The sequence below is a fragment of the Sparus aurata genome, chromosome 12 (assembly GCF_900880675.1).
Source record: "Sparus aurata chromosome 12, fSpaAur1.1, whole genome shotgun sequence".
Classification (NCBI taxonomy): domain Eukaryota; kingdom Metazoa; phylum Chordata; class Actinopteri; order Spariformes; family Sparidae; genus Sparus; species Sparus aurata.
Window position 1 is genome coordinate 12915490 of NC_044198.1, and position 27571 is coordinate 12943060.

At 42.2% G+C, this 27571-nt stretch overlaps 1 protein-coding gene across 1 annotated transcript in view; it reads left to right on the forward strand.

Moving 5' to 3' along the window:
* Positions 1-27571, forward strand: part of LOC115593349 (transmembrane protein 132C) — a 170518-nt gene that overhangs the window by 126630 nt on the left and 16317 nt on the right. Inside the window, exons 6-7 of the mRNA XM_030436864.1 lie at positions 17370-17513; positions 25410-25618. Of these exons, the coding sequence (XP_030292724.1) occupies positions 17370-17513; positions 25410-25618 (353 nt within the window). The remainder of the gene's footprint in view (positions 1-17369; positions 17514-25409; positions 25619-27571) is intronic.

A 27571-nucleotide genomic window follows, 5' to 3' on the forward strand; every position in this document is an offset into this window, starting at 1 on the left:
GCTTATTAGTGTTCATACTATAGAATTCATACAATATTGTTGTATTATTCGAGTGCATGGTGCCTCTAGTATTTTTTAAAGGAGACCTTTTGTGCTTTTATGATTTTTGCCGTGTGTTATATAGGTTCTTGTGCAATGTGAAAGGTCTTGAAAGTTTAAAAGACCAACGTCCATGCCAATTGAAGCTCCTATCTCCCACAGAAAACACTGTCTCTAAAACGCCTCATCAGTAGTCCAGCCTATAATTCAGTGACTTTGTGACATCACACTACATCACCATGTCACACATTTGCTTAATTAATGCCTAGTTAGCACAGCTACTCTGTTGTTGTCAGGGGTGCTGGGTCATGCATTTTTGAGCTGACCAATGAGAGTAGCTTAGGTGTTCAGAAGGGGTCCTTAAAGGGACCGGAGCTAGAACAGGGTCTCAGACAGAGGAGGCACTGGACAGTGTGAGAAAACTCTTTTTGTTTTTGAGCATTAAGGCCTGTAAACCTATTCTCGTAGTTACCAAACTTAAACTATGAACCTGAAAATTAGCATAATATGTATCCTTTAGTAGCAGATTAGCCAACAATTACTTTGATTAAACAGGACGTTAGCAATTGGCACAAATCACTACCTGCAGCCGAACCCGTAGGTAGACAGCGATCATTGCTGGCACTCAGCAGCACTCGTCTGTGTACAGACTGCCAGACACCTCTGTTCAATAAAACTCTCATCCTGCTCTGATGGCTTTTGGCCTACACTCCTACGGAGAAGCACACACATGCACACTCTCACACAGTCTGCCAAACATGAAACACAGACTCCTCACTGTCCAAATCTGACAGCTGCTGTAAACTGAAAACTTTCAACTCGAGGATGACTGACAAGTATCCTAATTGCACGAATGGAGAAAGGCTGGGGGTAAAAACTTAAGAACCCTAATATGTGAATAGAAGGGCGAAAGAGAAAAAACAAATAGGGAAGAAGACAGCGTTCAAATGAACTGCTATCGTCGTTTCATTTCTTAAACTCAGACATTCATCTTCCTGCAATCACTGCATAAAAGCAGAAAAAAGATCAGACTGAGATATTAAAGCTGCAACAATGGTTCTTCCAGGCCATTTTCCAGGATAAAAGAACGGAGCAATTTGTATTGTAGTCCTATTGATTACTCACAATATTCTATCCTTTGTGTCTAGACTTGGTGTTTTGAAACGCGAGATCAATCCCAAGTACACAGCGCAAACATTTGTCTTAACAAGTCATTCTAACATTCAGTTTAAACTCTAATTGTTCTGAAAACCAGAGAACTAGACAATTCTGGCACTGCAGATTGGATGATTACACTTGTTCTCAAAGCAGCTTACCCTTGTTGCAGGAATATTTAATGCATCAATATCTTCAAACAGGAAACGATTGACTTTAGGAAGAATACATTTTTTAAGGACTCACAAGGAGTTTCCATTGTACGTTTAGATCAATTCTCGCTGTATATTCTCTGAGATTGTTACCGCCAGTAGTTCTCTGGTCGAGTTTATAACATATTCTTAAACAGCTCCAAAGAGCTCCAAACTGCGAATGAGAAGCTATGAGCAAGTTTTCTGTAGTTACAGAGACACAACACCCCCTCTGAACTGGAGAGGTCTTGTACATGTGCTGAGATATTACAAACTCACTGAACTCAAGTTGTGAATTCTCATTTTCACAAAGACAAATGCCTGTACATTGTTTGCACATTCCCTAATGGCCTACTGTCGGCCATTGTTGGGCCATAGGGTCTGTGGCTCTAGTCCAGGACTGCCCAAAGTGGGTCCTGTGGACCAAAGTTGGCCTGCCTGATGTTTTGAGTGACAATTGTTCTAGTTTCATTCCAATATTCTTAATGCCCTTTTATTTTGCTGGGTTAAATTGCTCTTTGAATAATCTATCCCCCTTTATTAATATTTTTTTCATAATCAAGTCAGTGAGGGAACTTTGGATCCTAGTACCATTTTGCATCTTGATAGTACAAATTGTAGTCATATGGAAGCCCGTTTCAGCCAATGAAAGAGAAAACATGAAAACCTAGTATGAAAAAAGGTCTTCATTAAATTTAAAATATTCCCACAAAAAGTCTGAATCAGGAGATAAAGTGTCATAATTATAAGATAAGAAAAGTCATATTTATAGAGAAAAAAGTCAACGTTAACATGGGAGCTTTTTATTCCATCAAGACAAAGTTTTCATCAATGTCTTTTCTTTAAGTGGGCTTCCATATGTTTGCTTTTGGCCCGTGACCCGACATTAAGTTTCAGTTTTGGCCGTCGAGAGGGAAAAAATACGAGCACGCCTGTTCTAGCCGGTGCAGTGTGTCACAAAACGCTGCCGCTAAACGACTAGTGTTCAGGGTCAGGCTGCTCAAGTAAAAAGAAAAGGAAAGCCTCTCAAGTCTGTTGCGGTAGTATTCATTATTTCACCCACTTAGTGCGGTTTCTCCTTATGTTTCTCCTCTGCCTCTCCAACAGTACCATTTGCAAGTTTCTATTAAGTGTATTCTTGATTAGAAGCGGCTGCGTTAGCGAGAAATGCTGCTTCATCATAACAACTGTTTATGTGTCCGCAGAGAGGTATTTCCTGTTGCATAGGCGCAGAATGTATGAGCTTGTTGCCTGCCGGCTGTAGTCCTGGCGGTGTGTTCAAGTGTAGCATTTTGACCGAGAAACAGGAGACGTGGGGCTGCGCAACAATCGAACCTTTGTCGCAGCTAGTTCTTCGACGTCAGGACATTTAGAGAGTGAGACGAGTGTGCAACCCCAAAACCAACGACGTGGACTGGATCAGAGACAGTGGAAGCAGTTTCATGAACAAGCTTGAAAAGTCAGCACACACAAAGAACATGCCGACTGAGAGTAGCTGCTTTCACTGCATCCTCCAATGAATTCTTGATCTCTTTTCGCGCCTCGCTGTGCCTCTCTGTTCGCTCATTAGAGGAGAGAGACAGTGTGGCCCCCATAGCTCTTTACAGTACACACCAAATGCTATCATTAGCATTTTTATTCATAGCCTCTGAAACTCACTCCGTTTCAAACTCAATAACATTAGCTTTGTTCTCACAGTCCCATAGTATTATAATCCGGGCCATTAGCAGGAGGTTCAACATTAGCTTGTTTTTTGGTCACAGGCGACTGCCTTTGTCTAGAATAATTAGAGTTTGGCCAAATGCAGCGTTCTCCATATTGACTCCATTCCAGCGCTTGACAGATAGTGACGGGCGGAGGCAACGGCAAGAATTAGCAAGACGTGGTGTCCTCTGCAGGGAAGGCGGGGGGGAGACAGATAAGTCAAAGAAGAAGGGCTCCCTCATATCTGTAATTTACACACAGCGCTATCTCAACATCAGGACCAGCCAGCAGTATTCAAGCAGGCTGCCATCAGTCACACTGTCACACTGTCAGGAACTGTATTTGGAAGTTGCCTGGCAGAGCACTAATAGGTTGTGCAGTGAGGCTATCCAGCGGCATGCTAAGTGTCCTCAAGGCTGCATTAGCCATCTGCATACAGCCATAATGCCCCTTATAGCTTAATTAAGTCCTCTTGTGCATATACGGGCCTCTAATTCACTGCACTATCTTTCTCCCGTGCATTTTGACAACATTAACTCTCCCTTTTGCTCTCACCCCTGGTGGATTTCCGCCTTATGCAACAGACTTGTTTTTTCAGCCCATGGGCCAGATGTGTGGATGATGCTTACGCTTCAAAAATGCATGCATGCATTTATACTTCCATTCCATTACATATGGAGTTAAAGGTTGTATTTTTACCCTATTGTCTTTATTAGATTACTTTACCTATTAGTTACTTAGCACAGATTGCGTGCTGCATAAGAGCCAAAGCAGTGCATTTTTTGAATGATTTAGTTTTATCTGCAATTGGGTAAAAAAAAACACTGATACATACTTTGATGCAAAAGTACATTTATGGTCAGGAAATTACTTTTAATACAGAAGTACATGTCATATCAGATCCTTCAAGACTCTTGCTCAAATACTGTTCGTATGGGTGACATTTAATTTTACCAAAGTATTATTTTAACACGATATCTTTAGTTTAACTTTGACTTTTGTGTACTTTTTACAACACTGCTTAATATCGAGTCTTCTGTAATAACACACACTCCGGACCAGAGTGATGTCGTATGAGACTCATGAAGCGTAATTGTAATCCTCTTAGTTATCAGCTGTACTGGATGTCTCTAATTACATCTTTTTTACATATACATTTACATTTAGTGTGTTTATTAGACGCTTTTGTCCAAAGCAACTTACAGTAGATCGTCCATACATTCATACACTGATGGCGGTGGCTGCCATGCAAGGTGCCGACCAGGACATCAGCAGCAGTTTGGGGTTCAGTTTCTTCCCCAAGGACACTTCGACATGCAGACCAATGGAATCGAACCAGCGACCTTCCAATAACAAGAAGCTGGCTTTACCCATGAGCTCTGCTAATTTCTCTAGAATACAGTTACCTTTTTTTGTGTCTTAATTATTTAATGCCATTACATGTATCCCATTACTCCCTAAGCCTGGCGGTGTGAATGTGTTTACATCACACATACGTTTTTTAAGTGGACATGAAATACACGGTGAGTCATTGTAGTTAAACATTGCTTTGGTTTTTGGCGAATTTCCCCGACTGCATTGTTCTTGTCACGTAGTCTAGTGTTTTATGTAAAATGTTTCTCAGAGGCACTTTTATCAACTAAATTTAAATTATTCATGAGCGATGAGTGATGAACTTTGTTGTTCTTCTTAGTTACGTGGGAGCCATCATCTCCCTCTTTTCATGTGGTCCTGAATCGTCGAGCACTTTATAAAGTCTGCATTGACATGAGCTCTATAGATTATACATTGATTAGCGAGAAATTAGTAGTACAAGCACTATAGATAGCCACTGCTGCCCTGATGCTGTTGATTAAATGTCTCTTTTTCTGCTCTCCTAACTGACTTGTCTCATGAGTGGTGGGGAGTGGCAATATGGTAATAAGCAGATGTTGGAGGGCGTTTCCCCATCAATGTAAGGATAATTGTGGGAGCTGAAATGAAGCCCATTTCCACAGTGATTCAAATTTATAAGACAAACTGAGGCGGACGTCTGGCTTGATGAAAAGAATCCGTGTGCGCGCCGTTGTCTTTTGTGCGTACACACAGTTCAGTCTCGAGTCCACACAGAATTTATGCATCTGGCCCCTCGTCTTGATTATTTTATACTGCAAGTCTGCGAGAGAGGCAGAAATACAGGCAGACAGATAAACAGAGTGAGAGATCAAAACAAGGAAACTGTGTTTTCTTTTAGGGTTATTTATTTTACTCTGCAAAGCTTTGGTTTTTATTTTTCCCCTCTCAGTTATAAACATGCCTGCATTAGAGCCAGACTCAGGCCGGGGTTTTTAAGGCTGATGCCGCCAAGAGCTGTTCAACATAAACAAATAAAGCAGGATTCCTCCGACAAACTTTGTAATGGTGACTGTTCCGATCTCGAGTATTTATTCGGTATTTCTTAACTGCTTTTCTGACTACTTCCTAATTAGTTATTAGTTGATTAATCTGCTTATTATTTCCTCAATTGTTTGGCCTTTTGCAAGAGGTCCAAGATGATAACTTCAGAGAAAATCTTTATATTGATTTACATATTAGTAAATTAAAGAAGTGGTTTCACTGCTATATGTGCTTGTAATAAGCTAAAAACCTTTCGGGCAAACAGAAACAATACATAAATATAACATTCAGTTGCTTTAAGTTGACATGGAAAGCATGTTAGCAAAGAGTAATCTGCATATCTAGCAGATACAGAGGAACATTATTAGTGTTATTGTTATGTCCTTTTACCTGAAGAATGTCAAAGATGGCCATTTCTCATTATTCTTTTAACTCAATTTTTGGTCTCTACCAACTCCCGTAGGAAAATCGGTTCAGGCGGTCGCTAACATTGATTGTGAACCATCGCATTTATCTATAAGAAGCAATAGCTCCGTAGAGTCTATGGAAACTGCAGAGCCGAGTGATGGCTGTCACATTAAACACTGTTATTTGATCAACTGTTATAAAACAATATTGATTATAGCTGCTTTCATGTGTGCCTGAAGCCAGGAAAAGTCTGCTCATCTACACTGCTAATGCTTACATTAATGCTTATTGTGTCAGACCGTGCCAAAGACGCACCGTCACATAAGGTATGTTTAATCAAATAGAATGAGATAAGTAGATCATAAAGCAAGGAGCATGTCAGCATGCAGCTCCTGTGACTCCAGAGGAGATGTTTATCGTCACTACATGATAGATACTATAATTGTGTAAAACCACAATCCAATGCATCTGCTGGACTCTGGCCTGCATACATTAGAAGCAAGAAATTCGCCCCTCTTGCTCAAAGGCCTCGGCCAAGCTGCCTTTAAGATCTCCATCGCTTGCCTCACTGCGGTCGCTCTGCGGACGCAGTAGGAGTCGTGACATTGTCTGAATGTCTCTAACTGTGGGTATGAGGCCGTGTTGCACAGAAAGAGTAAAATTCCCTTGATGACTAACACTCATACTGTTTGTCCTCTGCGTTGTAGATACTCGCACACGGACTTTAATTCACGCCTGTCACCCAGCATCTCTCTCTTCTCTCTCTCAGGGAGCTTCTATGTGTGTCAGTCAGGCTTTACTTTGAAGCTAAGCCTGTCCATTCTGTAATTTGTTGTTGTGCGTTTGTTTACTTTTTGCTGGCTCGCTTTTCCTCACCCTTTTCCCAACTCTGTCAGTCTGGCTTGAGAGTCTTTTTTTTTATTTGGCCAGCCATAAGACTGGGGTCCGGCACGGCGCAGCTCCGTTGGCTTATTTTAATCAAATGGACTCCAGAGGCAGGAGAGGTGGGGTCCTCAGAATATGGAAAGGCGAGCCACGAGCCACGAGCCGCCGCGAGCCACGAGCCGCCACTTTACCGCTGCTGACTTTGGCTTTTCCCCGCTTTAATGTTAAAGAGTGGGAAAGTATGAGGAGCGGGAAAACAACAGAGGGCTTAATATTTAATCTCGCTAAAAGTATTTAGTGCTCACAGTTCACAATAACCAAATCCAACAGATTGTCAGGCCAACAGGTTATGTAATGAATCAATATCTAATTAATGAGGAGAGTATAAATCACAGCGGGTCTTGAGTTAATAATCAATGATGGTATTTCTTACTCCTGGTCATGGCAGAGTGCCCCCAAACTGCCCCCAACTCTTTATTTGCTAATACTGCAATTATAGCTGCTTTCGCCGATTGTGTTAAATCAGTGCGGACGGAGAAGTTGATTATTCAGCTAAAAAAACACTTCAGATTCAACAAACGTTCTCTTTTCTTTTTTTTTCTTTTTTTTCTGAGTGTGCAGCGTAGGTGCAAGCAGACAGCGAGATCTTAGTAAGTGGTTCGGTATAGCGTTTGGTTCTGGCCTTCGCTGACCTCTCGCGAGTGAAAATGTTCTCAAACCCGGTGATTAAAAAGTTTCGACAGCTGCTCCCCGAAAACGATTCAAATCTGCCTCACTCACGGACAAAAAGTCATTTTCCATCTTTTCGGCCCACCTTCACCTCTCTCGTCATTTCAGTTATCAGCACCTCGCTCCGGCGTTTCTTTGACTTCGACATCGCAGTGCAAAACAACTCGGCTGCCGCATTTTTTTTTTTTATTTTTTTTTTCCCAAGCTACAAAACATAATAAAATTTCATTATATGAACACTGCTCTCTCCGCTGTGGTATCCCCATTTCCAAAAGAACAAATAATGTGAAAAATGTGTTGATACCTCCTGCTCTTTGCTTTCATTCAATCTCCCGCTATGGGCTGCGAGATGCACCGGTGTTTGCGAGTGGCGGGGAGATAGCCTACTGTGCAGGTGCTGGAGGGAACAGACCTTTTATATATAATTGATATGAACTGAATAGCTGAGGGTGCTGCAGTGGCGATATAAATCGCACTCACGGGCGCTGTAGGCCAACGCGGCGTGGGGCCTGTGAGCTTCCCCGTCAATCTCAGCCAGTTAAAGGATATTTGAACGACGGTTCTTCCATAAGTCAGAGGCATCTGTTCAGTCACTGAAAAGTAAATTGCAGGCCGCTGTTAAACAGTTCTGAAGGCTAAACATGTCTCAGAAGTCTCCTTCTCCTCCCCCTTTTTTTCCCTTTGAATACATCGTTTGTCATGAGTCTTTTCTTGGCTTACAGTTTACCTTCTCTACTACAGTGCAGAGTGTACTGTAGAAACACAAGGCACCTCACACACATAAGGTAGTTATGTGGTTCTGTTGTTTGATACTCTGCATTGCCTTTTATTGTATGTAGAGACAATAATATTTCAGATGTGCTGTAGGTTTATTCTGGAAGAGACACCGTTTCTCTCTGGATAACCTCTGCATGCAGCCAGAGAGAGTTTCTACACCATTGTTCACCAAAGGATTGCGGCATGGGGGTGCAGTGGCTGGCACTGCCACCTCAACAGGAACATAATGGGTTTTAAAATCCACCAGCCAGCGAGGGCCTTCCTTTTGTGAAGCTTGGATATTCTTTTCATGTACAGGTGCTTCGTTTCCTCCCACAAGCCCAAAGTAAAGCGGTCGGTTTAACTGCTGACTTTTAGGCTGATTTCATGCCCTGTTGTTGAACAGCAGCGACAAGATGGTGATACCTGAATTTCACCGCCGGGTAAACTTTCACTTTGACTGCATTTGAGCACCAAGCGTCAAGGAAGTGAACGCAGAGTCCATGCTCATCCCGCTGTAGTCCTTTGCACTCTGTCGGCTCAAAGCGTGGTCTGCCTAGCAAAAGCTTGATCCGTGATGTTGTGGTGAAGACAGGTCCCTGTAAAAAAAAACACTGAGCAGGACATAACAAGCTCAGCATGCCTCTGGTTGATCTACTTTCTCTGATTCTTTCACATGGTGACATGGTTGCATGATCCGTAGATTGCTTCCCTGGCAATATATGATGAGTAGATAGTAGATAAGTAGCTTTGTTTTTGACTTCATACTAAAATTCAGGTTTAAGAACATAAAAAAACACACCCTTACAGATGGTGTTAGCGTCTTCCTTTCACACCAACCCGAACAAACTGGATTTAATGGACAGAAGCACCAGAGTTTGTTTAGTATGAACTAAACAGGTTATGGGTGGGTAAGCCCCCTTGATTTCCTCCCACAGCCCATAGTAATGCAACTCAAGACTGCCCCTAGATGAAGGACTAAATCGGACTGTGAAGTGTTGGTTGTAATCCTGTAATAGACCCATCCAAGGATCAAGGAATTTATTTTGCAAATGCATTAAAATGGCACCAATGCATTTCCATACAACGATGGATGAATGTTAAATTAAAAAAAAGTTATATTATTTCATGTGAAATGAAAAATGTCAAAAGCCATGACAAAGCGACACTTTCTGATAATGGGCAAACATAATTAACTGGAAGATAAAGTTGACTGACAGGAATATATGGACACACTGAATCTTAATCAGTCTTGTCTAGTGCTCTTAGCTGTAAACTGCTTGTCATCTTTAATTTAGTTATTTTTTTCCTGCATTCAGTATTTTTCTGTTTTTTTTAAAATAGATGAATCCAGGCCAAACGATGCCTTCAACCCACTAAGCTTGATCCCCACAGATTAAATTAGTGGATGTGTAATGCTATGAGGTGGACACCCGATTGCAGGGTTTTTAGAATCAAACTGGGAGACAAATCCAGAAGTGTTTTCAAACATTTTCCATGGCCACCTAGTCACTGAGGGCCTCATTACACAGACAATTATTGACTGCAGTAGCTGTGTCCTATTCTGTTTTATCCCTTGTATCTTATCTAAATCTTAATTCAAGAAATCTTAACTAGAAATGTAAACTTGCACTTGTCCTGTCCTGCCAGCTGTCTGATTTAGGAGTAGGGACTAGACCCGCTCTATTTGGAAAGTGACTTTTGTTGTGAATTGGTGCTATACAAATAAAGATTGATTGACTGATTTATAATTTCAGTTGTCACTGGCTAGCTAGTATGCTATAAGTGAAAAGAAAAGGTTTTCTGTGTTAGCGTCTCCAACAGGCTACCATCAATGTTTACTCCCCCGCAGGCTAATATCAGTGTTCGTTTCTTAAACGGGCAGACATCGACTTTAGCTTTTCCAACAGGCCAATCTGTTAGCTTTTCCACTATGCTAACATCAGTGATAGCCTCTTAAACAGGCTAACATCGATGTTAGCTTCTCTGACAGGCTAAAATACTTGTTAGTTTTTCCAACAACCTTACATCAGTTTTAGCTTTTCCAACAGTCTGACATAAAATGTTAGCTTCTCCGACAGGCTAACATTGATGTAAACTTTTCCAACAGGCTAACATAAGTGTAAGTAACCTGTCTGTCACAACGTTTTGGTAATTTTGTTGTTCTCCATCTTCATTGCCATTGCCATAAAGTCCCTACAAGTTGGTAGTTATGTTTAATTTGGGGCAGGGTCTATCCTAAATTGGTAGCTAAACTAGCAAAATTCCTTTCCTTGGATATTAAGTGTCCATTGGAAACATGTTTCCGCAATACAAAAAAATGCCATCCTAAGCTGGGATAAGACAGGATTTCAGAAGTGTCTCTACTCTCAGGATCTCAGGAATAGATGCTGTGTCTTTGGCTGGTGACTTTGATTCTGCAACACCAGCGTCCGTCCTTGAGCTTTCAGACGTTCGCGTACAGTAACTATCGTCTAAAGACTGCTCCTGGAGGTTGTCTGCCACCTCACACGCATCATTCATCCACAACCATATCAGCCCCCGCACACTCCACCCTTGTACCCCGGCTGCACAGAAGCGTAATGGCCTTTTATCGATTCTCCCTTCTCTCGTCGCCTTTCTTCTCCTTTTTTGCTCTCTCCTCTGCACCGCAATGAGAGGTTGTTAAGATAAGCTGAGGAGAGAGGAGAGCCATGCCTCCCCTTTTATTTATTTATTTTTTGTCGTCATTGTTGTTGAGCAGGACGGCAAGGAGTGTGCCTGTGTGTCAAAGTGAATATGTGTGTGTTATATAAGTTGCACATGCATGAGGGGCTAATAATGCAGCCATTTGGAGACATAAGTGTTTATCTGTTGTAAGGCCCCCGTGAATAGGACTTGCATTTCAGCCCCTCATAACCCCCCGGGACGGCATTAAGCAGCCAGGCGGTGCTAAGTGAGAGGTAGGTGGATTTCGCGGAAAAAAGTCATCCTGTCTTTTGTGCCTCGTGCGTCACTCCAGCTGTCGCGCTAAATTTCACTTAATTCCAGTCTGGAGATCATGCGCTTGTGATCCTGTGTATTATATCCGAGCTCACTTAATATTCAATTCTTCGAGGCACAAACAGCCTCCGTAATACACACCGAAGCTCATTAAAGCCTCTCTGCTCGGTGTCGTTCCTGTGTTAATGGCTCATTAGGTGAAAGCAGGCACTTCATCACACGTAGACGCACGGACCAAGGAACACTTTTTTTTTATATATCTGTCACCAGAGACTGTACATTTGGTCTTATGATGTAATCACGAAACAAAGATGTTAATTGTTCAGCGAGGAGCGGGGTTGAGAGTTGATGTGAAGGTCTCGGATGTCGAGTGTCGGCTTTAAACGTGCGCAAAAAGTGATTTGTGAGATTCGCTCACATATTCAAGCTTTCCTTCATTGACCTCAAATCCCAACATACATATGTAACACCCCCAACATAAACCCACATGTCTATATGATGTCATTGTAAATCTAAAATGCATTAGAAGCATAATGATTTTGCATATCTTCACACTGTAATACCTCAGTTGTGCCCCGCCCCCTCCTCCTGGCTTCCCGGAACAGATTTTGTATCCTTCGCTGCCAGCTAAACAAATTCACGATTGCTGTGAGAGAGATTTGTGATAAACTGAGACAGTTATTCGCACGTTTAAAACACTTAAATAGGTAAGGAAATCTTTGGATCAAACTTCGCACATTTATACAACTGAGGTGTAAAAAACATTAGTAAATGGCTTCAGTTAGATAGTCTTTGTCCGTTTTTTAAAACACGCTGAATTGATGGCGGACAGCATAACATCATCCGATCGCTCAGTTTTTTGTGTTTTTTTTTTTTTTTTAGTCATCTCTGTGAGATTGTGCTTTAGGGCTGTATGGTAACTTTTTTCTTCTGACTCCACATTGTGCTGGCGCTGCAGAGGTTGACAGTTTTGGAGCAGAGGCCACAATATTGTTCAACAAATAAAACGGCTGTTGCAGTCTCCAAAAACATCACTTCATCGCTGAAGCAGGCATGTGAATGGCAGAGTTCGCGTTGCCTTCGGGGCACACAAAATCTGCCAAATGGTTTCTTCATTTGCCCAGAACAACAAACTTCAAGGACATAACGCCTCACGCAGTCTTCAAACATCCATGAAATATGTTTGGAACAAGCAGGACATAAAATAAAAAAATCATACATAACCACAGATCAGCAGTCTTGGTAGTCAAACTAACGTTAGCTAGCTAGTGTAAGCAACATAAGCAACGTTAACATTAGCTAGCGTTAGCATTAGGTAGCCAGTGTTGGTAAAGTAAGCTACAACAAACTGGCAACCACTTTAGGGTGCAGGTGATTCAAACAACAGCCATGTCGTGATGTGATCGTGTAACAGTAGTGGGGAGGCTGAATGCTACATTTAATGACTGAAATGACTGAAAGCAGTGATGGCACCTGCCCATGTTTGCCTTCATCATTTTCATTCGTGTGAGATGGGGCTTTTTACCTGTTTACTTTTACTATATAAAGTTTTACTGTAACCTTCAGTTCGGTCAGACTACTCAAGTTTGAAATGATTATAGCAGCAAAACATGAATAGAATGTGGCCTTTAAAGTCCAATCCTCATCACTGCCCACAGAGAAACTTACACAGGGAAATTGGGGGATGATGAGCAAACATCTTGAGCGTCCTTGCCAGAGCCTGCAGGTGGTTGCTGGGGCGGTGGTGGGGCTGAAAGAACATGTAACAATTCTGACGCAGGGCAGCAGTGACATTAACAGGCACAGAGAGATTTGGGAACTTTTTGCAGTTTAAGCAGGCTGCCAGATTGGGAGGGTATGCGTCCCGTAGATGACTGTGGAGAGTGACCCCACAGGGCACATCTGGATCGCCTCCTGGCGAGGACGCCGGAGCTGATCTCGACCTTTTCTGGACACTGCTAGAGGTCCCAGTGAATATGGGCCCAGTCTATTTTTGCTGGAAGCTGCACAGAGCAAATCGAGCCAGCTGGGAAGTCTGACACAGGAACAGTATGTGCATGAGGTCAATTTTCAAAATAGAACACCCTGTGCAGATTCAGGATCCACAGCTCATAAACTGACAAAAGAAAAAAGGGATACATTTAGTTATGGAGCCTACTCACCAGTGGTAGAAGTATAAAACTCAGGAAAAAAATGATTAAATTAAAAACAATCTGAGATAGTCAACAGCATCAGACAGGCATGACGCTCCTGAAATGCACCCAGTGGGGTAACGAAGCTGCAGAACCACGTCACACATAAAGACGTGATAAGACACATAAATCACTGTGGGAGGCACGTCACGTATGTATGTGAGCAGCGGGTAGAAGTGCAGCTCAAGTCGTCTGCCTGAACTAGCTCGCAGGCATCGCTTCATTAGAGAGAGAGAGAGATGAAAATAAACCTTGATGAATAAATTTAAAAAAAGGATCTAGATGTGTACTATTGCCAATCTAGTTGAAATAGCCTCCAAACAGATTTCAGAGAGATCTATCAGAAAACATACAAATATGATGTGTGGGAGTGAAAGAAGCAAGGCAGAGGAGACCTCTTTTCATTAGGTGTGGAGCCTCTTAAATCTACGACTGAGCTTTAAATGATTTCTTTCTCAAAAAGGAGCATGAGGATGAAGGAAGGAAGCAAAAAAGCGAAGCACCAGTTTTTATGAACAAAGAGCTGTCTTCAGCCAAGTTTTGCGTTTGCCTTTCAAAGGTTTAGGCCTCGCAGACGTCCTTTATTGAAACTAAGCTGTGATGAGCAGGATCCACTGTTCAGCCAACACACTGAGAGCTGAAGGATTAGCAGACGTTGTCTTAATTGATCTCATTATCTGCTTCCTGCTCCTCTGTAAGGCCTTTTCCTTTCTCAAGTGTATCAAGTGATATTTCTTAAATGCCTGCGACTTGACATAAAGTATTATTGTCTACCAGGTTTTTTCTTTTTTCCACTTGAGATGAGTTCCGGAGAACAGCTGTGACAGACTCAAACAACAGTGGAGAAGTCCAACTTTGCCGTGAACCGTTCCTTAAAGCCAAGTTTCACCATTTCAAGTCCTCATCTCTGCTTGAGGCTAGCAGCTCAGGCCATATTAGCTGCTACTAGCATAACACACCCAAAACTCTCGCTCATCTGTGTCATCGTTTACAGCTAATAGAATCTATGACTATATTTTTTTTTTTTCAACTTGTTGGAAGCGCTTTACAATTAACATCATGTCGTGAATGGTGAATTGAAAAGCGTACTTTAGCCAATAGTTATTTCACTGTTAACGATGAAATATGAAATGAGGACAAACCATTTACTGAGTAATTGTAAAGGGTCATTAACATCAACTGCACATTTCCAATAAACAATGCTTTATAAATGTTTCATTAAGCATTTCATTGTTTAAACCATTATTTAAAGTTTGCTTGACTATAAATTGACCTTTAATTTATGTCATGCTCATTAAGTAGTGCATTCTTTTAAAAGCCGATATGTAAAAACACCCCTGACGTTAATTCCATTTGTTTGTGTAATCCACAACACGCATTAACATTAAATGATTAGATAAATTAGTCAACTGATAAAGAAGTTGATCACCAAAAGCTTCATCAACAACAGTTTGCATAATATGTCTCCACAGGATTTGCTGTCTTGTTCTGTAATGTTATTATATAAAATGAAGATATGTTGGACAAAAGGAGCGACCTGAAAACAAGTTCTTCAAAACTTGAGAATTGTTCACAATTTCTTTCTTGTCTGATCAATAAATAAAACAACTGAAGAATAAAAAAAAGAAAAAACATAACAGCGTCAGTTTGAGTCACACAACCATCTGCGTGCTTTATAAAACCCGTAACGGTTCATGGCTGCTCACCATTATGTCTGGCTACCTAAACACGAAGGGTCACAGATGGCAAGAACTAGCCAGGAATTTCGAGTGCAGTTTGTGAGTGTAGAGAAAACACATCACAAGCAACATATGTTGCCACACAGTAAACTGTGAACATACGGTGTTTCTGTCTATATCTCTGATCTCAAGCTTCGTGTACTGGACCAACACCTCTCAGATCTGCTGACAAGCTCTGCTAAATGTTCTCTCTTTTTCAACCCAAAACAAAAGGGGGATCAGGCTTTTACTATTTTAGGGTGCGACAACACTAGGAAGCAGCCTCCCCCTCAGCTGACTCAGTGCTGCTTTGAAAGACTTGTAAAAAGCCTGTGTGTGCATGTTGGCTTTTCTAAGTTGCTTCTCTGTCACCGTAACAAAACTGTCTGTGTTGTTTTCTCGTATTCACTGAACTTACAAAGTGATTAATTCAGGTCGTTTGTAATGTGTGTTGTATTTCACCCCCGCTGTGTAAAATGTGTATTTTCCTTTCACTTCAGTCTTTTTTTTTTTGGTGGGGGGGCGTATGTATAAAGCACTCTGTAATTAATGTTTTGACTGGCATAACAATAAATAAATACATTTTATACCTGTTTACAGCAGAATGCACAAAAATGGGTGTCTTTTCACTCCATTTAATCTCAATCATCATTACACCTAATGTGTCTTTTTCAGTTAGAGGCACTTAGTATGTCAAGAAATAGACCCATAGGTTGTACAATTAAATCTAGTGCAAATGAGCCTCTCCTCGAATGAGCTCTCAGTGATTGTGAGCATCAGCGGGAATCTGCTGGAAGAACCTTATCTGGGGGAACTAATCTCCTCTTAAAAAGATACACAATTATGTCTCAGTACATGCAGTTAGGAGGAGGCGAGCGGTGGAGGGACCAGCGGCGGCGGATGACGTTGGCAGGTGAGCGTCAGCAGTGTAAATATGAGGAGTGTGGGCTGCTGCCAAACAGCTAATGATGACGCATCGTTTCTATTTAGATTAATCCGGAATAATGAACTACAGTAATTCAAAATGAAAAATCACATGTGTTTCGACAGCTGACATAGCTCCATTAAAGGTGCCCGTGTCCTGAATTAAACTGCCCTTGCACGAATTGGTCCGCTAGCTCAAAATACAGCAGCTCGGCTCCTAAACTTGGACTTCTCGGAGAGCTCACATTACATCTTTCTTATCCTCACTGCACTGGTGGCCAGTCAGGTTCAGAATCGGTTTTAAGATTATTTTAGTTACTTACAAGGCGTGACATGGCTTAGCTTCTGCATCACGTTTCAGAGCTTCTGACTCTTAGGTCATCTAACCAGAACCTCTATGTGAGACTTAAAACTAAAAAGTGACTGCTCTTTTGTGGTCCTAGACTAGATCACCCAGACTCTGTAACAATCTCCCCCTCCCATCAGATCAGCCGAGTCGATTTTTTCAGAAAACACTTTTTTAAGCTTTTCTATGATTTTCAGACTGACTTTGTGTATTCTGTACCTGGTATTTGTCATTTCTCCCTGTTGTTGATGTAAAGCACCTTGTAATCTGAGTCTAGAAAGATGCCAAGTTATATTGACCTGCCTGCTGACACATTAAAGTGTATTTACAGGTCTTGGGGCGTACTTCTGCATATGTGAAAAAAGATTACACACGGCAATCTCTGGAGTGTTTTGTGGTTTCAGAGGATGCTGTACGTAATCAGATCGATTACCTCCAGTGATGTCACTCAATGCATTGTGGGTAATGTAGATGGAAGATTTTGAAAAGTATTCCACTGGCTTAGCTTTGCGCTCCTAGAACACTGTTGGACTCATTATGGAGCAGAAATATTGCCTTTTTATTCTGCGTATTCTTCTTCCTTTTCAAAACCTGGTGCCTTCATTACCCACAATGCAGTTTAGCCACAGCGTTAGATCACATGCAGGCAATTCATCATATTACATTAACCCCAAAAATTATCTTTCCCTAAATTGCGTAGATCTTCGAGGTCGCGGGTGAAATCAGAAAACAGTTTGCATCATACTTGTTGCTTCATTATAGTCTGTCCAACAGAGAACACTGACCTGCTCACTATATTATCTGGTCACAATTGGTCACAATTGCTTAAGGACCACATTTTAGGGATCGTTCTCAGTGTTCAACGATCAATGTTATGATCAACTTTAAAAGTTAGTCACAGGAAACAGTTGCTGTACAGTTGGCACCTAATAACAAGTATGTGTCTTTCTCTTTCCCCCTCCAGGACTCCGAGATCCTCAACACGGCCATCCTCACTGGGCGAACAGTCGCCGTGCCAGTAAAGGTGGTCACTGTAGGAACAGACGGAGCCGTCTCCGATGTAACAGAGTCAGTGGAGTGCAAGTCAACAGACGAACAGGTTATCAAGGTTAGTGGGCATGTGTTCCGAGCGGCTGCCATGTTTATTTGACCTTTTTTTCAGTGTTGTCTTTGTTGTCGTCCACCTCGTGGTCAGCTTACTAGTGCGTGCGTGGGCGGGCGAGCAGAGTGAACAAAAGATAGTAGGGGTGTAGAAGTAGGCTGTGCTCATTAGTCCTGGAAGCAGGTGCTGAATTTCATCGAGCAGAACAGGACTCTGCTTATTTAACTTTTTTTTTTTTCTCCAGCTATCATTAGCAATCATCCGTTAAAAAACTGCCTGCGTTGAAAATGCTGCTGGAATATTTGCATGAGGACACAAAATGCTCGATTTGAAAACCCCAAAAACGAAAAAAAAAAAAAGAAGTGGAAATCTTATGTGTGAAGATGCTCTGGTCTAAATTAATTGTGCTTCTGTTGTGAGGAGAGAAAGCCTAAAAACATGTTTCTAGACAGCGGGGGCAGAATACAGAAAAGACTAACTGCAAATTTTTTTTAAAAGACTTTGCTAGTCTGTGCTTGTTTTTGATCTGTGCTTCCTCATTTGATATGGAGGAGCCAAAATTCAAGAAGACAGCAGCTCAGATTCATATTAGGGAGGGAAAAAAATGCAGTTTTCTTATTGCTGCGGATGCAACTGTAACTACCATCTGCTCATTTTACTTTCCCTCCAGATAATATGAAGATAATGCTCCTGCAGCGCATATATAGAAGGATATGTTATTAAAAGTGTGGTATTACATTCGGACATTTCCTGCATTAAAATGCTTGTTGTTTGGAAGGCTGACTGCTCGCACTAACGAGGAGAGTTTTCTCAGGAGCCCCTGTTTGCGAGTTCATTACCACTTGCCAATGACATAACTTTGACAAACCATAAAGGTGACAAAATGCTCGCCGTGATTGATTTCCTATCTTAAGCAAGTTTCAGATCTCCGTAAGCTGATTTTCATCGGCTCTCTGAGAGCTCGGGTAATTAATCTTTACCTTATCGAATGGTTTTGTTGGAAAACCCTACACGGGGTTTGTGGTTAATCTAAAAAATGCAAAACCGCCAGCACAATCCAGTAAAGGTGTTAAGTAAAGATTGAGCGTTTTTTTTTTTCTTTACTGTGGCAACACTCGGTTTTATATTTGCCTTTCAACGTGTCCCCCGTCCCATTATGCGAAATGGAGCAGCGAGAGAGGGAGAGGGAAAAAACAGCAAGTGAGAGAAATGAGAAAAAATAAACTGTTTGTTCTTAATTGTCAGTATGTGCGAGAGAGGAAGCGTGTCCGTGTTATATCGAGGAGCTGATTTTGTGTGTTTCTGTGTACTGTACATGCATATCAGAGGGAAGAAAAAAGAAGCAGATCTCTCAGAGGGTTTAATTATCCACTGAAGTAGCACCACACATTGTGACGCTGACCTCGGTAGCACACTCCCCTGCCCACCCATCTAGTTTGGGAACGGAAAGCGGCACCCCTCTCCTCTCTGCCCAATTTTCAAAGGAGAAACTCAGAATAAAACTCTTTTTGATTGGGAAGTGTCTCCTTCTTCCCTCAGCGGTTCATTGAAACTTTGAGGGTTAAGTCCGCCTTGATGCATGGACCATGGTGTTCTTACTCTAAAATGACCTCCAACCTGAAATTGTGAATCTGAATATGAGTGTTTTCCTCACTTTCCCCTGCCACTACAAAAAGACATCAGTACGGTCTGAATATGTGACCATTACAGTGAAAGGATCCAGGGACTCTATTATGCTGTGGGAGGCATTTCGCTGCCGTGGTTTAGGGTCGACTTGTCCCTTATTAAGAAAGGGAAGGGTCACTACAAATCAAGAAAAAGTTGCTCTTCATGCCCCCATCCGAAGGGCAGGAGAAATCAGCGTTTGGTTTAATGAGTATGAGCATGGGTCGACAGTACTCTTCACCACCATTAACGGCACTGAATGAGGAAACATCCTTTGGAAGAACGCTGTTCCCGCACATGAAGAATCAATGCCGAGGCGCACTGAAGCGGTTCTGACGGCACCTTGTGTTGGCTTTCCTTGAAACTCATCACCTGTCTGTATGTTGGCTGTAGAGCTGAAACGTTAGCTCATAATTCGCTAATAGTTTCTTCAATCCACACAAAATGGACATCAAACAGTTATTATTGTCAGGTTTTCTTAGTCTTAGTGTAGATAGAATATCTGTGGGTTTTTGACTGTCAGCAAGACAAGCAATTCAAAGACAGATCTGGGCTCTGGGAAATCGTGATAGTCCCCTTTTCTCTGACACTTTATAGACCAAACAAGAAAGAAGGAGGGAAAGACAGAGATCAAGAAAGAAGAAAGAAAGAGGGCAGCACAGTGGTGCAGTGGTTAGCACTGTTGCCTCACAGCAGGAAGGTCCTTTTTTTTATTTAATTAGATCAAAGGGGTACATGACTGTACAACTACAAAACCTGAATACAATACATTTTAAGAAGGAGGAAAAAGAATCGCAGGAATACAGATGGAGAAAGTTTTCGTTGTATTTAATGCGTTTTCCTTATGTCAGGGAGGGCAATACAATTGTATTCACACATACAAATAAATTCAGGCACATATCTACACACAGCTACATAAACCAACATAGATATATGGATATTTCCATAGTAGAATTCTGGTCCTGAGGTTGATTCCCGGCTGGGGCCTTACTGTCTGCGTGGGTTTTCTCCAGGTACTCCACAGCCTGGAGTCATTGGAGGTTATGTTAAGTGGTTACTCTGAATTGCCAGTAGGTGTGAGTGTGAGTGTGAGTGTGAGTGGTGAGGCCTGTCCGGAGTGTAACCTGCTGCCCTCCTGCCCACCCTATGTCAGCTGCTGCACCCCACCCCCCCGGCGACCCTGCATACGAAAAACAAATTACAGACAATGGATGGAAGAAAGAAACCCAACAAACAAACTAACAAGAAAGAATATTTATTAATTGCATTATCGAACTTAATTGACTGAACAACAAGGTAAAGTGTTGGTTCAGTCCAGTGTCCGTGTTCAGGGAACGACACTGCAGGAAGGAGAGATGATGCGACATGTGACTTACTTGGATGCATTTACCGTCTGTTACGGTAAAAGGCCAAGCTCTGTGCCCAGCTGTGGCGGCTGGGGCCGTGATTGTCGATATGGTTAACGCTCAAACTATGGGAGGAGTTTTGGTTGTGTCTGTAGGGGCTGCCGCGAATACTGCACGGCTACGGTAGCTAAACTGTCGCTAACCACTCTTTACGGCACCTCTTCCCATAAGCCAAGAACGCGTCGTTGAGCCACACAGGATTTGAACCTGCGGGTGCATCTGTCAAATATGACAGGTGCGTCTCCATTACACCACAGAAGATCAGGAATACTGCCGCTTCACTACAAAACGATATACAGCTGTGCCGTCATCTGGAAGGAATACAAAACACATTATTAAGGAACAAAAAATTAATTGCAAGGAAATAAAACTTTGGGAGGGAAAGCAAAAGTAACTCAGAAAGAAACACTTTTTTTTCTTTATCAAAGTTATTGTTTTGCCTGTAATAAGCTCCTGTATCACATATTAGCAGTCAGTAGCTGCATAATTGGTAAATCAACCGCTCAAAATATGATTAGGATAAGAATAATAAGGTTACACCCCTCATCGAAAAGGTCACAACAAGTTTAATAACACTTCCCGTTTGCAAATGCAGAGCAATACCTCATATAAGTCACAGCCAACCTCACATGATGCCCATTTTGCAGTGGATTTACCTGCCTACCCTCTCCTTTTTTTATTGGCCTCCCATGTTGGAGTGTAGCGGTGCAGGAAACCTACACACACCTGTGTATTCCGCTGATCCGCACCGATGAGCTTGGTTAAGGCGGTTCGCTTTGGATTGCCAGTGGCCTCCTCCACCCGTTATCAGAAGGCATACAGTACCCTACAGTAACCCGCGAGGCCAGGAATTAACGCGGCTCAGTGGGCCCTCGCTGCTTTTAATTGGCTGCCAAGTCCGCGCTTTGTGGCGGGGGCGAAACAAACGTTTGAATGTTTTTCTAATAGAATATGTAGAAAAAGGTGAGAAAATGCAAAGCGGGGGAGGTTGCCCATGGTTATCAAATCTAAACACTACGTTGAAAGTGAGGGGTTTACAACGTATCCTCCCCCAGGTCTTTACCTTTAAAAGGCAGATTAATTTTAATGTTAAAGAGGAGAACATTAATATGAAGCTCAATGAAAAAAATCAAAACAGACCCGTGTTTTGATCCGTTTTACTGGATCTCTCTTTTTATCACAATCAAATAGAGCCCTGAGGTGTACCAATAAACCACTGAGCCTCACACCAGGATGTACTTTTATAGTTTAGTGAGTCTTTATAGTCTAGAATGATGGAAATTGCACATACCTGCTGCCCTGAGCTAGGATCATCTTATCTTCGGTGCCTGGATTGCCAGTTAGGTAAGACACTTTACTTTTTTTTAGAGCGTTAAAGAAATCCTAACGTCTTTTAGAAATGAGAAACGTCCCCGTACGTGCACCGCGCGCTCAATCGATTCCGCGGTGTTCTTATCTGTGACTGCGTGCGTCACTCTGGATACATTTCAAGTCTGCATGATTAGCACACACACAATGGATGGTTTCCATGGAGAAGTGACATTGATTTGTGCGTCAGTTCAGGAGACACATTAATGGTGATAACGGCAGCTAGGGCGATCAGTCAAGTGCTACATTTTTTTTTTCCACGCATCGCGGAAGGTGTCACCTTACAGAGATCTCAATTAAATCTTTAACGGTGGTATCATCTCCCATACGTTTCATGTGGAGAGACGGATGTAGGATGTAGGAGACAAAGTGGGGGCGAGACTGGAGATGGAACGGCGGAGATGGGTTGACATGAAGTGATTTCAGCATTTGGGGGAGAGAGACAGGCTGACAGAGAGAGAGAGAGAGAGAGAGAGACAGTGAGGGACTCAATGAGGAGTGAAGTGGATTCTTTCAGCTCACTCTCTGGATGGTTGCCTTTAGAAACCCTGCACATTAGTGTGTGTGCATGTGTGTGTGTGTGTGTGTGTCCCTGTGACTTTTCAATGTGCACACACCTCCAAAATAGACTAATTTACATACAATATATTGTCCATGATGATCAACTCACATTAGCACAGCTCAGACGAGGGCAGACGCTTCTCTCAACAATTTAGTATTCCGTTTTTTCTGTACGCCTGCATCCGCTTTGTAATACAAGTTGCATATAAGGCCGCAGCTGATGATTATGAGACGATTAAAGATACCCTCCAGACATGTTTTAAGATGCTTTGCACAAAAGGTTCTTGTGCCGTTATATTACTTATCATTACATGATAATTATGCAAATATTCTGTATATAATTTGGTTAACTACTCCACAGGAGATGTCTCCTACTTCACCGTGAAGTCCGTTTTCAGTCAATGTGCACTGGAGGCTTCAGGTTTGCACACCCCCCTTGTGCATACCTAATGTTGGACCAGGATTAGCTTCCGAACTGGTTGTGAAGCGAGTGTCAGGAAAATAGTAAAAGAACAATCCATTCGAATTACTCCAAGCACAAGATGATGCCTGATTGGTTCGACCAACAGACTAAAACCCAAATATATTTCACTTTGATTCAGGGCAACTTATTACAGCTACTCAAATTACTGTAATTAAGTCATACTGGACTTTTACTACTGAGTATTCTTTCAGATATTTATACTTCAGTATGCATTAGACCCTGTGATCTACTCATTTCCTTTTAAAATCATTAATAGAGGACCGAGTACAATTTGAATGAATATCTAAATCTTTAATCTACATCTTCATATCCAATAAGGCTATCAGATCACAAACAGGCTGTTTGGAGAGGCAACCAATGATCTCTGAGCCAAACACAGCAGGAGTTGGTAGTAATGTAGACTGAAGATTTAGAGAAACAGAAACCCCTTTGATTGAACGCCTAGTAGTGGAGCGTAGAATAATTTGTACTTTTATTTTTCTTTTGAGTAATTTTTCAGTAATGCACATGTACACCACCTTTCACCACTGGGTAAGACAAAGACAATCAATAAAATCCTGCTAGTTTGAGAAGCAGCGAAACAGTCGATATTCATCAGTTTTTCTTTGATTCGTTTCAAGTTCGAGAGTGTAGGATTAAGGGTGAATTCCAACCAACTGAACACTCCTCGCCTCTCTCTCACCCCACAATGGCTGCTGATTATGCCACAAACGCTAGAAGCCCTGTCTCTTGGGAGCCACTGTTTGGTTTTTGTCTGTTCTGGGCTACTGTAGAAACATGGCAGACTCCGTGAAAGATGAACTGCTCTCTATGTAGATATGAAGGGCTCATTCTACAGCAACAAGCACACAGCGATGGATACAAATCTAAACTGATATCCGACAATTGATCCCCCTATATCCTACACACAGGACCTTGGAATTATCCATCTGAATTGCTATAGATGAATTACTGTATTGATTAATCTCAGCCCTAGTAACATGAAATATTTTCATTTTCACAGCTTGATAGAAAATCACCAGGTCATCATCGTATTGACTGATAATCCTATCGCACCCGGTGCTGCCTAATTGTGGTGTTGATTTTCGGGTGGACATTGTTTTGTCATCCCGAGCAACATCTCACAGATGTGAATCTTTCCCCGCCCTCCCCACTTTTGATTTCCACCTAAGAATCAGCCTTTTTTGAAGCGCAACCTGCTCTCATTACAGGAAGGCTGAGCATGTAGGAGGCGCAGTCATACTATAGTAGACTGAGGGGTGAGAGCGAAAGAGTGGGAGAGCAGGAGAAAGAGGAAACGAAAAAAGGGACGAGGAGGAGAGAACTGACAGATACCAAGCTGTCAGTTTTGTTCCTCAGAGATAGGGGCTGGTCTGACATCATTCAGGAGTAAAGCTGCCAAGTTATATGCAAAGACGTGGAGACGGATGACAGACTTCTTGTAGCCGGTTTTTTATGAGGAAGAAACTGTCAGTACTGAGGACTTCTGCTCAAATTACCACTCGTGCCAATCAAGCTTATGATGGTATTTCAGATTAGAATGAACTGAAACACAAGTGATTACAAACAACTTTTACTGACGGGGCCGTTAGATAGATTTGCTCCTCAAAGGGAGGAAATGTTTGATGAGGAGATTGCGGTGCTTTGAGTTTAATGACAGACACTTGTGATGCTCCCGCTATATAATTTCTCTGTGTTGGAGACGCATCTGAGAAACTTCCTCGGAGTTGCATTTCATCCAGCCAATCATAATGCGGTTTTGTTCTGTGGCCGGATGAAGGAGGTTCTGAGTCTTTCCTCGGCTCCATCTGTTACTGTTGGACCAAAGTCACTTTACTTATACTGCACACACACAGGCATTAAAGATGCATCTGCACACTTTAAACACACACACACACATACTGTGCTAAATTACTTTTGGGGAAACCACATAGACTTAAATTAGCGCTAACCCTGTAACCACTGACCCAAAAATCGGTTGTTTTCTGGCTTTTTTCCTCAGTTGCTTCCCCAATTAAGTGGTCTTGAATCTGAAATGTGTCTCTGAAAGTAGCCAAAATCATAACACACACACACACACACACACAAACAGACAGAGGGAAGGAACTGAGCAGACCTGACACTCGACGTTTCCTTGAAGCAACGCCAAATTCCTTCCACCCTGCAGCCTGTCAGAAGAGGTTTTTTGACTGTAAAACTTCAACCGGACAGAAAGAACAAAAGACTCTGTTCCTCAAAGCAGTCCAAGTGACAGAATTTCCCCTACTACATCCATGATGCTTTTTTAGAAATATTGCATTCAAACGAGCCCTTTTAAAAGAATTTGAATAATTTGTCACACTTTGTCCAAGTCTCAAACTGACGCTTCCTCTTTGTGTCTGTCTCTCACCCACTTTGCCCTGTTTTTTTTTCCTCCAGGTGTCGGAGCGATGTGACTACGTGTTCGTCAACGGGAAGGAGACGAGAGGGAAGAGCAGGGTGATGCTGAACTTCACCTACAGTTACCTGAGTGCGCAGCTCGAGATGAGTGTGTGGATGCCCCGTCTGCCGTTGCTCATCGATGTGGCGGACACCGAGCTCAGCCAGATCAAAGGCTGGAGGGTCCCTGTTAGCGCAGGAAACAGAAGGTGAGGCCTGATTGTCTATTGCATCTACACTGTTGCATGTTGCACTGGGTGTCAATACATAAGACTTGGCCACCTCGAATTCTAGTAATTTTTTAAAGTATTTTTTTGGCCTTTACATGGCTTTATTGATAGCACGGGCTCAAGATATGACAGGAAACAGGATGAGAGAGAGGGGGAGTGACATGCAGCAAAGGGCCTCGGGCTGGGACTCGAACCCGGGGTCACTGCAGCTAGGACAAAGCCTCTGTACATGAGACGCCTGCTCTACCAACTCAGCTAAATGGCGCCCCATAGATTTTCTTTTAATAATTTGAACTATAATGCACCTTTAAATTTGCAATATGTGAGAATTGGCCACCAGTCAAATTAATTCTCAAAACAAACAGGGATCAGCGCAACACCAGATTAACTGCTAACCGCTTCTAACTGTTGCTGTTGTTAGCTAGTTAGCCCCATTAGCTGTGCATCTAGTAGTGTAGACTGGGAGCTTGGAGCGCCAGGAGCGTGTTCAGAGTGTTAGAGATCGCTTAAACTCAATGTGGCGGTAACTGTCAGTAAAATGCTCACGGGCCAATAAATCAATAAACAAATGCGGGTATAACAAACAAATGCCTCCTACAAGCCCCAGGGAAATAAAATGTCAAATTGAAGGTGTATAGGGGCTTGTATTTTAAGGGGTTCCCAAATAAAAACAGTTTCCTCACTAGAAAAATGTGGGTCACCAAGAAAACCCAATAAGGCTTAAATAGACCAGAGCTTCTGGCTGGTAATCGAAGGGGAATGAGGTTCTCAATGGGTCAGGGGCAGATTGAGACTGAGGGTGAGAGCCACCTGTGTGCCATTCCCCCACCTCGTTTAAGCCTTCACAAAAAGGGTTTCTTCACACCGTGATCGGCTGGGAGGGAAAAGCCCCACGCTACTTCCACTCCCCAATCAGGAGTCAGTCTCCCCACCCTGCGCATGTCTTTATTTATATCATTAACTTAACTTCAGATGTTTTTAACAATCCCAGCATGAGAAGTCAAAAAAACATTCTTCGATGGAGGATACAACAGATTGGCTTGGAGGTGTTGGAGCAGACACGCGAGGCATCAAGTGCAGCGGAAGCGGCAGAGTTGGCATAATGACTGTCGAATAATCCAGTCTCCCAAAAGGGGCCGAATAAGAAATGAGTCATAATTTTGAGCATTACAGAGCGTGGACAAAAAAAATTCTCAGGCTGAAACAGCGCGCAATGATCTGTGCGGCGCGTCGTGGGGCGCCCAAGTCGGCTGTAATAAAAATATTTAAATTGGTGATTTTTTTCTTCAAACAACCGAAATAAAAAAATAACCACGTTTAAATTAGAATAGACAGTCGCCGAAGCACACTAATTTACATTTAATAATAGCTATCATAATTATTACTTATTATGAGCAGACTGTTACTATGGTGAAGACAGGAAGTGCTGAAACAATGGAGTGATGGTAATGTAAAAGAGGAATGAAAGTGTTTCATGTGGCACAGCACTTGGCCTTTTCATCAGATCCAGGGATATTACATTTATGTCATATACATGCTGTGCAATGAAAACATTAATTAATATGGTATAGACGTTGACATGCATGTCCCCTTATTATCGGCACTTTATTCAAATGAATAATGAGCGAGAACATCTACTCCCCTTTTGAAACGCTTATACAATGAGTGGAACTATTCCTGATGTTGAAGTTTTAGTTTGGATCATCGGCACAATCAAGTTTTGAGGAGCCTCAGTTAGCATTATATCAGCATTAAGTGGGCTATATTTATTAATTTGCAGCACTTCACATGTTGTAATCACTTTTTTATTGGTCATATGTGAGCGGATTGCGACTTGACGTGAAAAATTAGACCTTCCATGTTTCTCTTGGTTGCCCATTCAAGCCTGTAATGCATTTATTTAAAGGTGCCTTTCAAAGCACTCAAGGACAC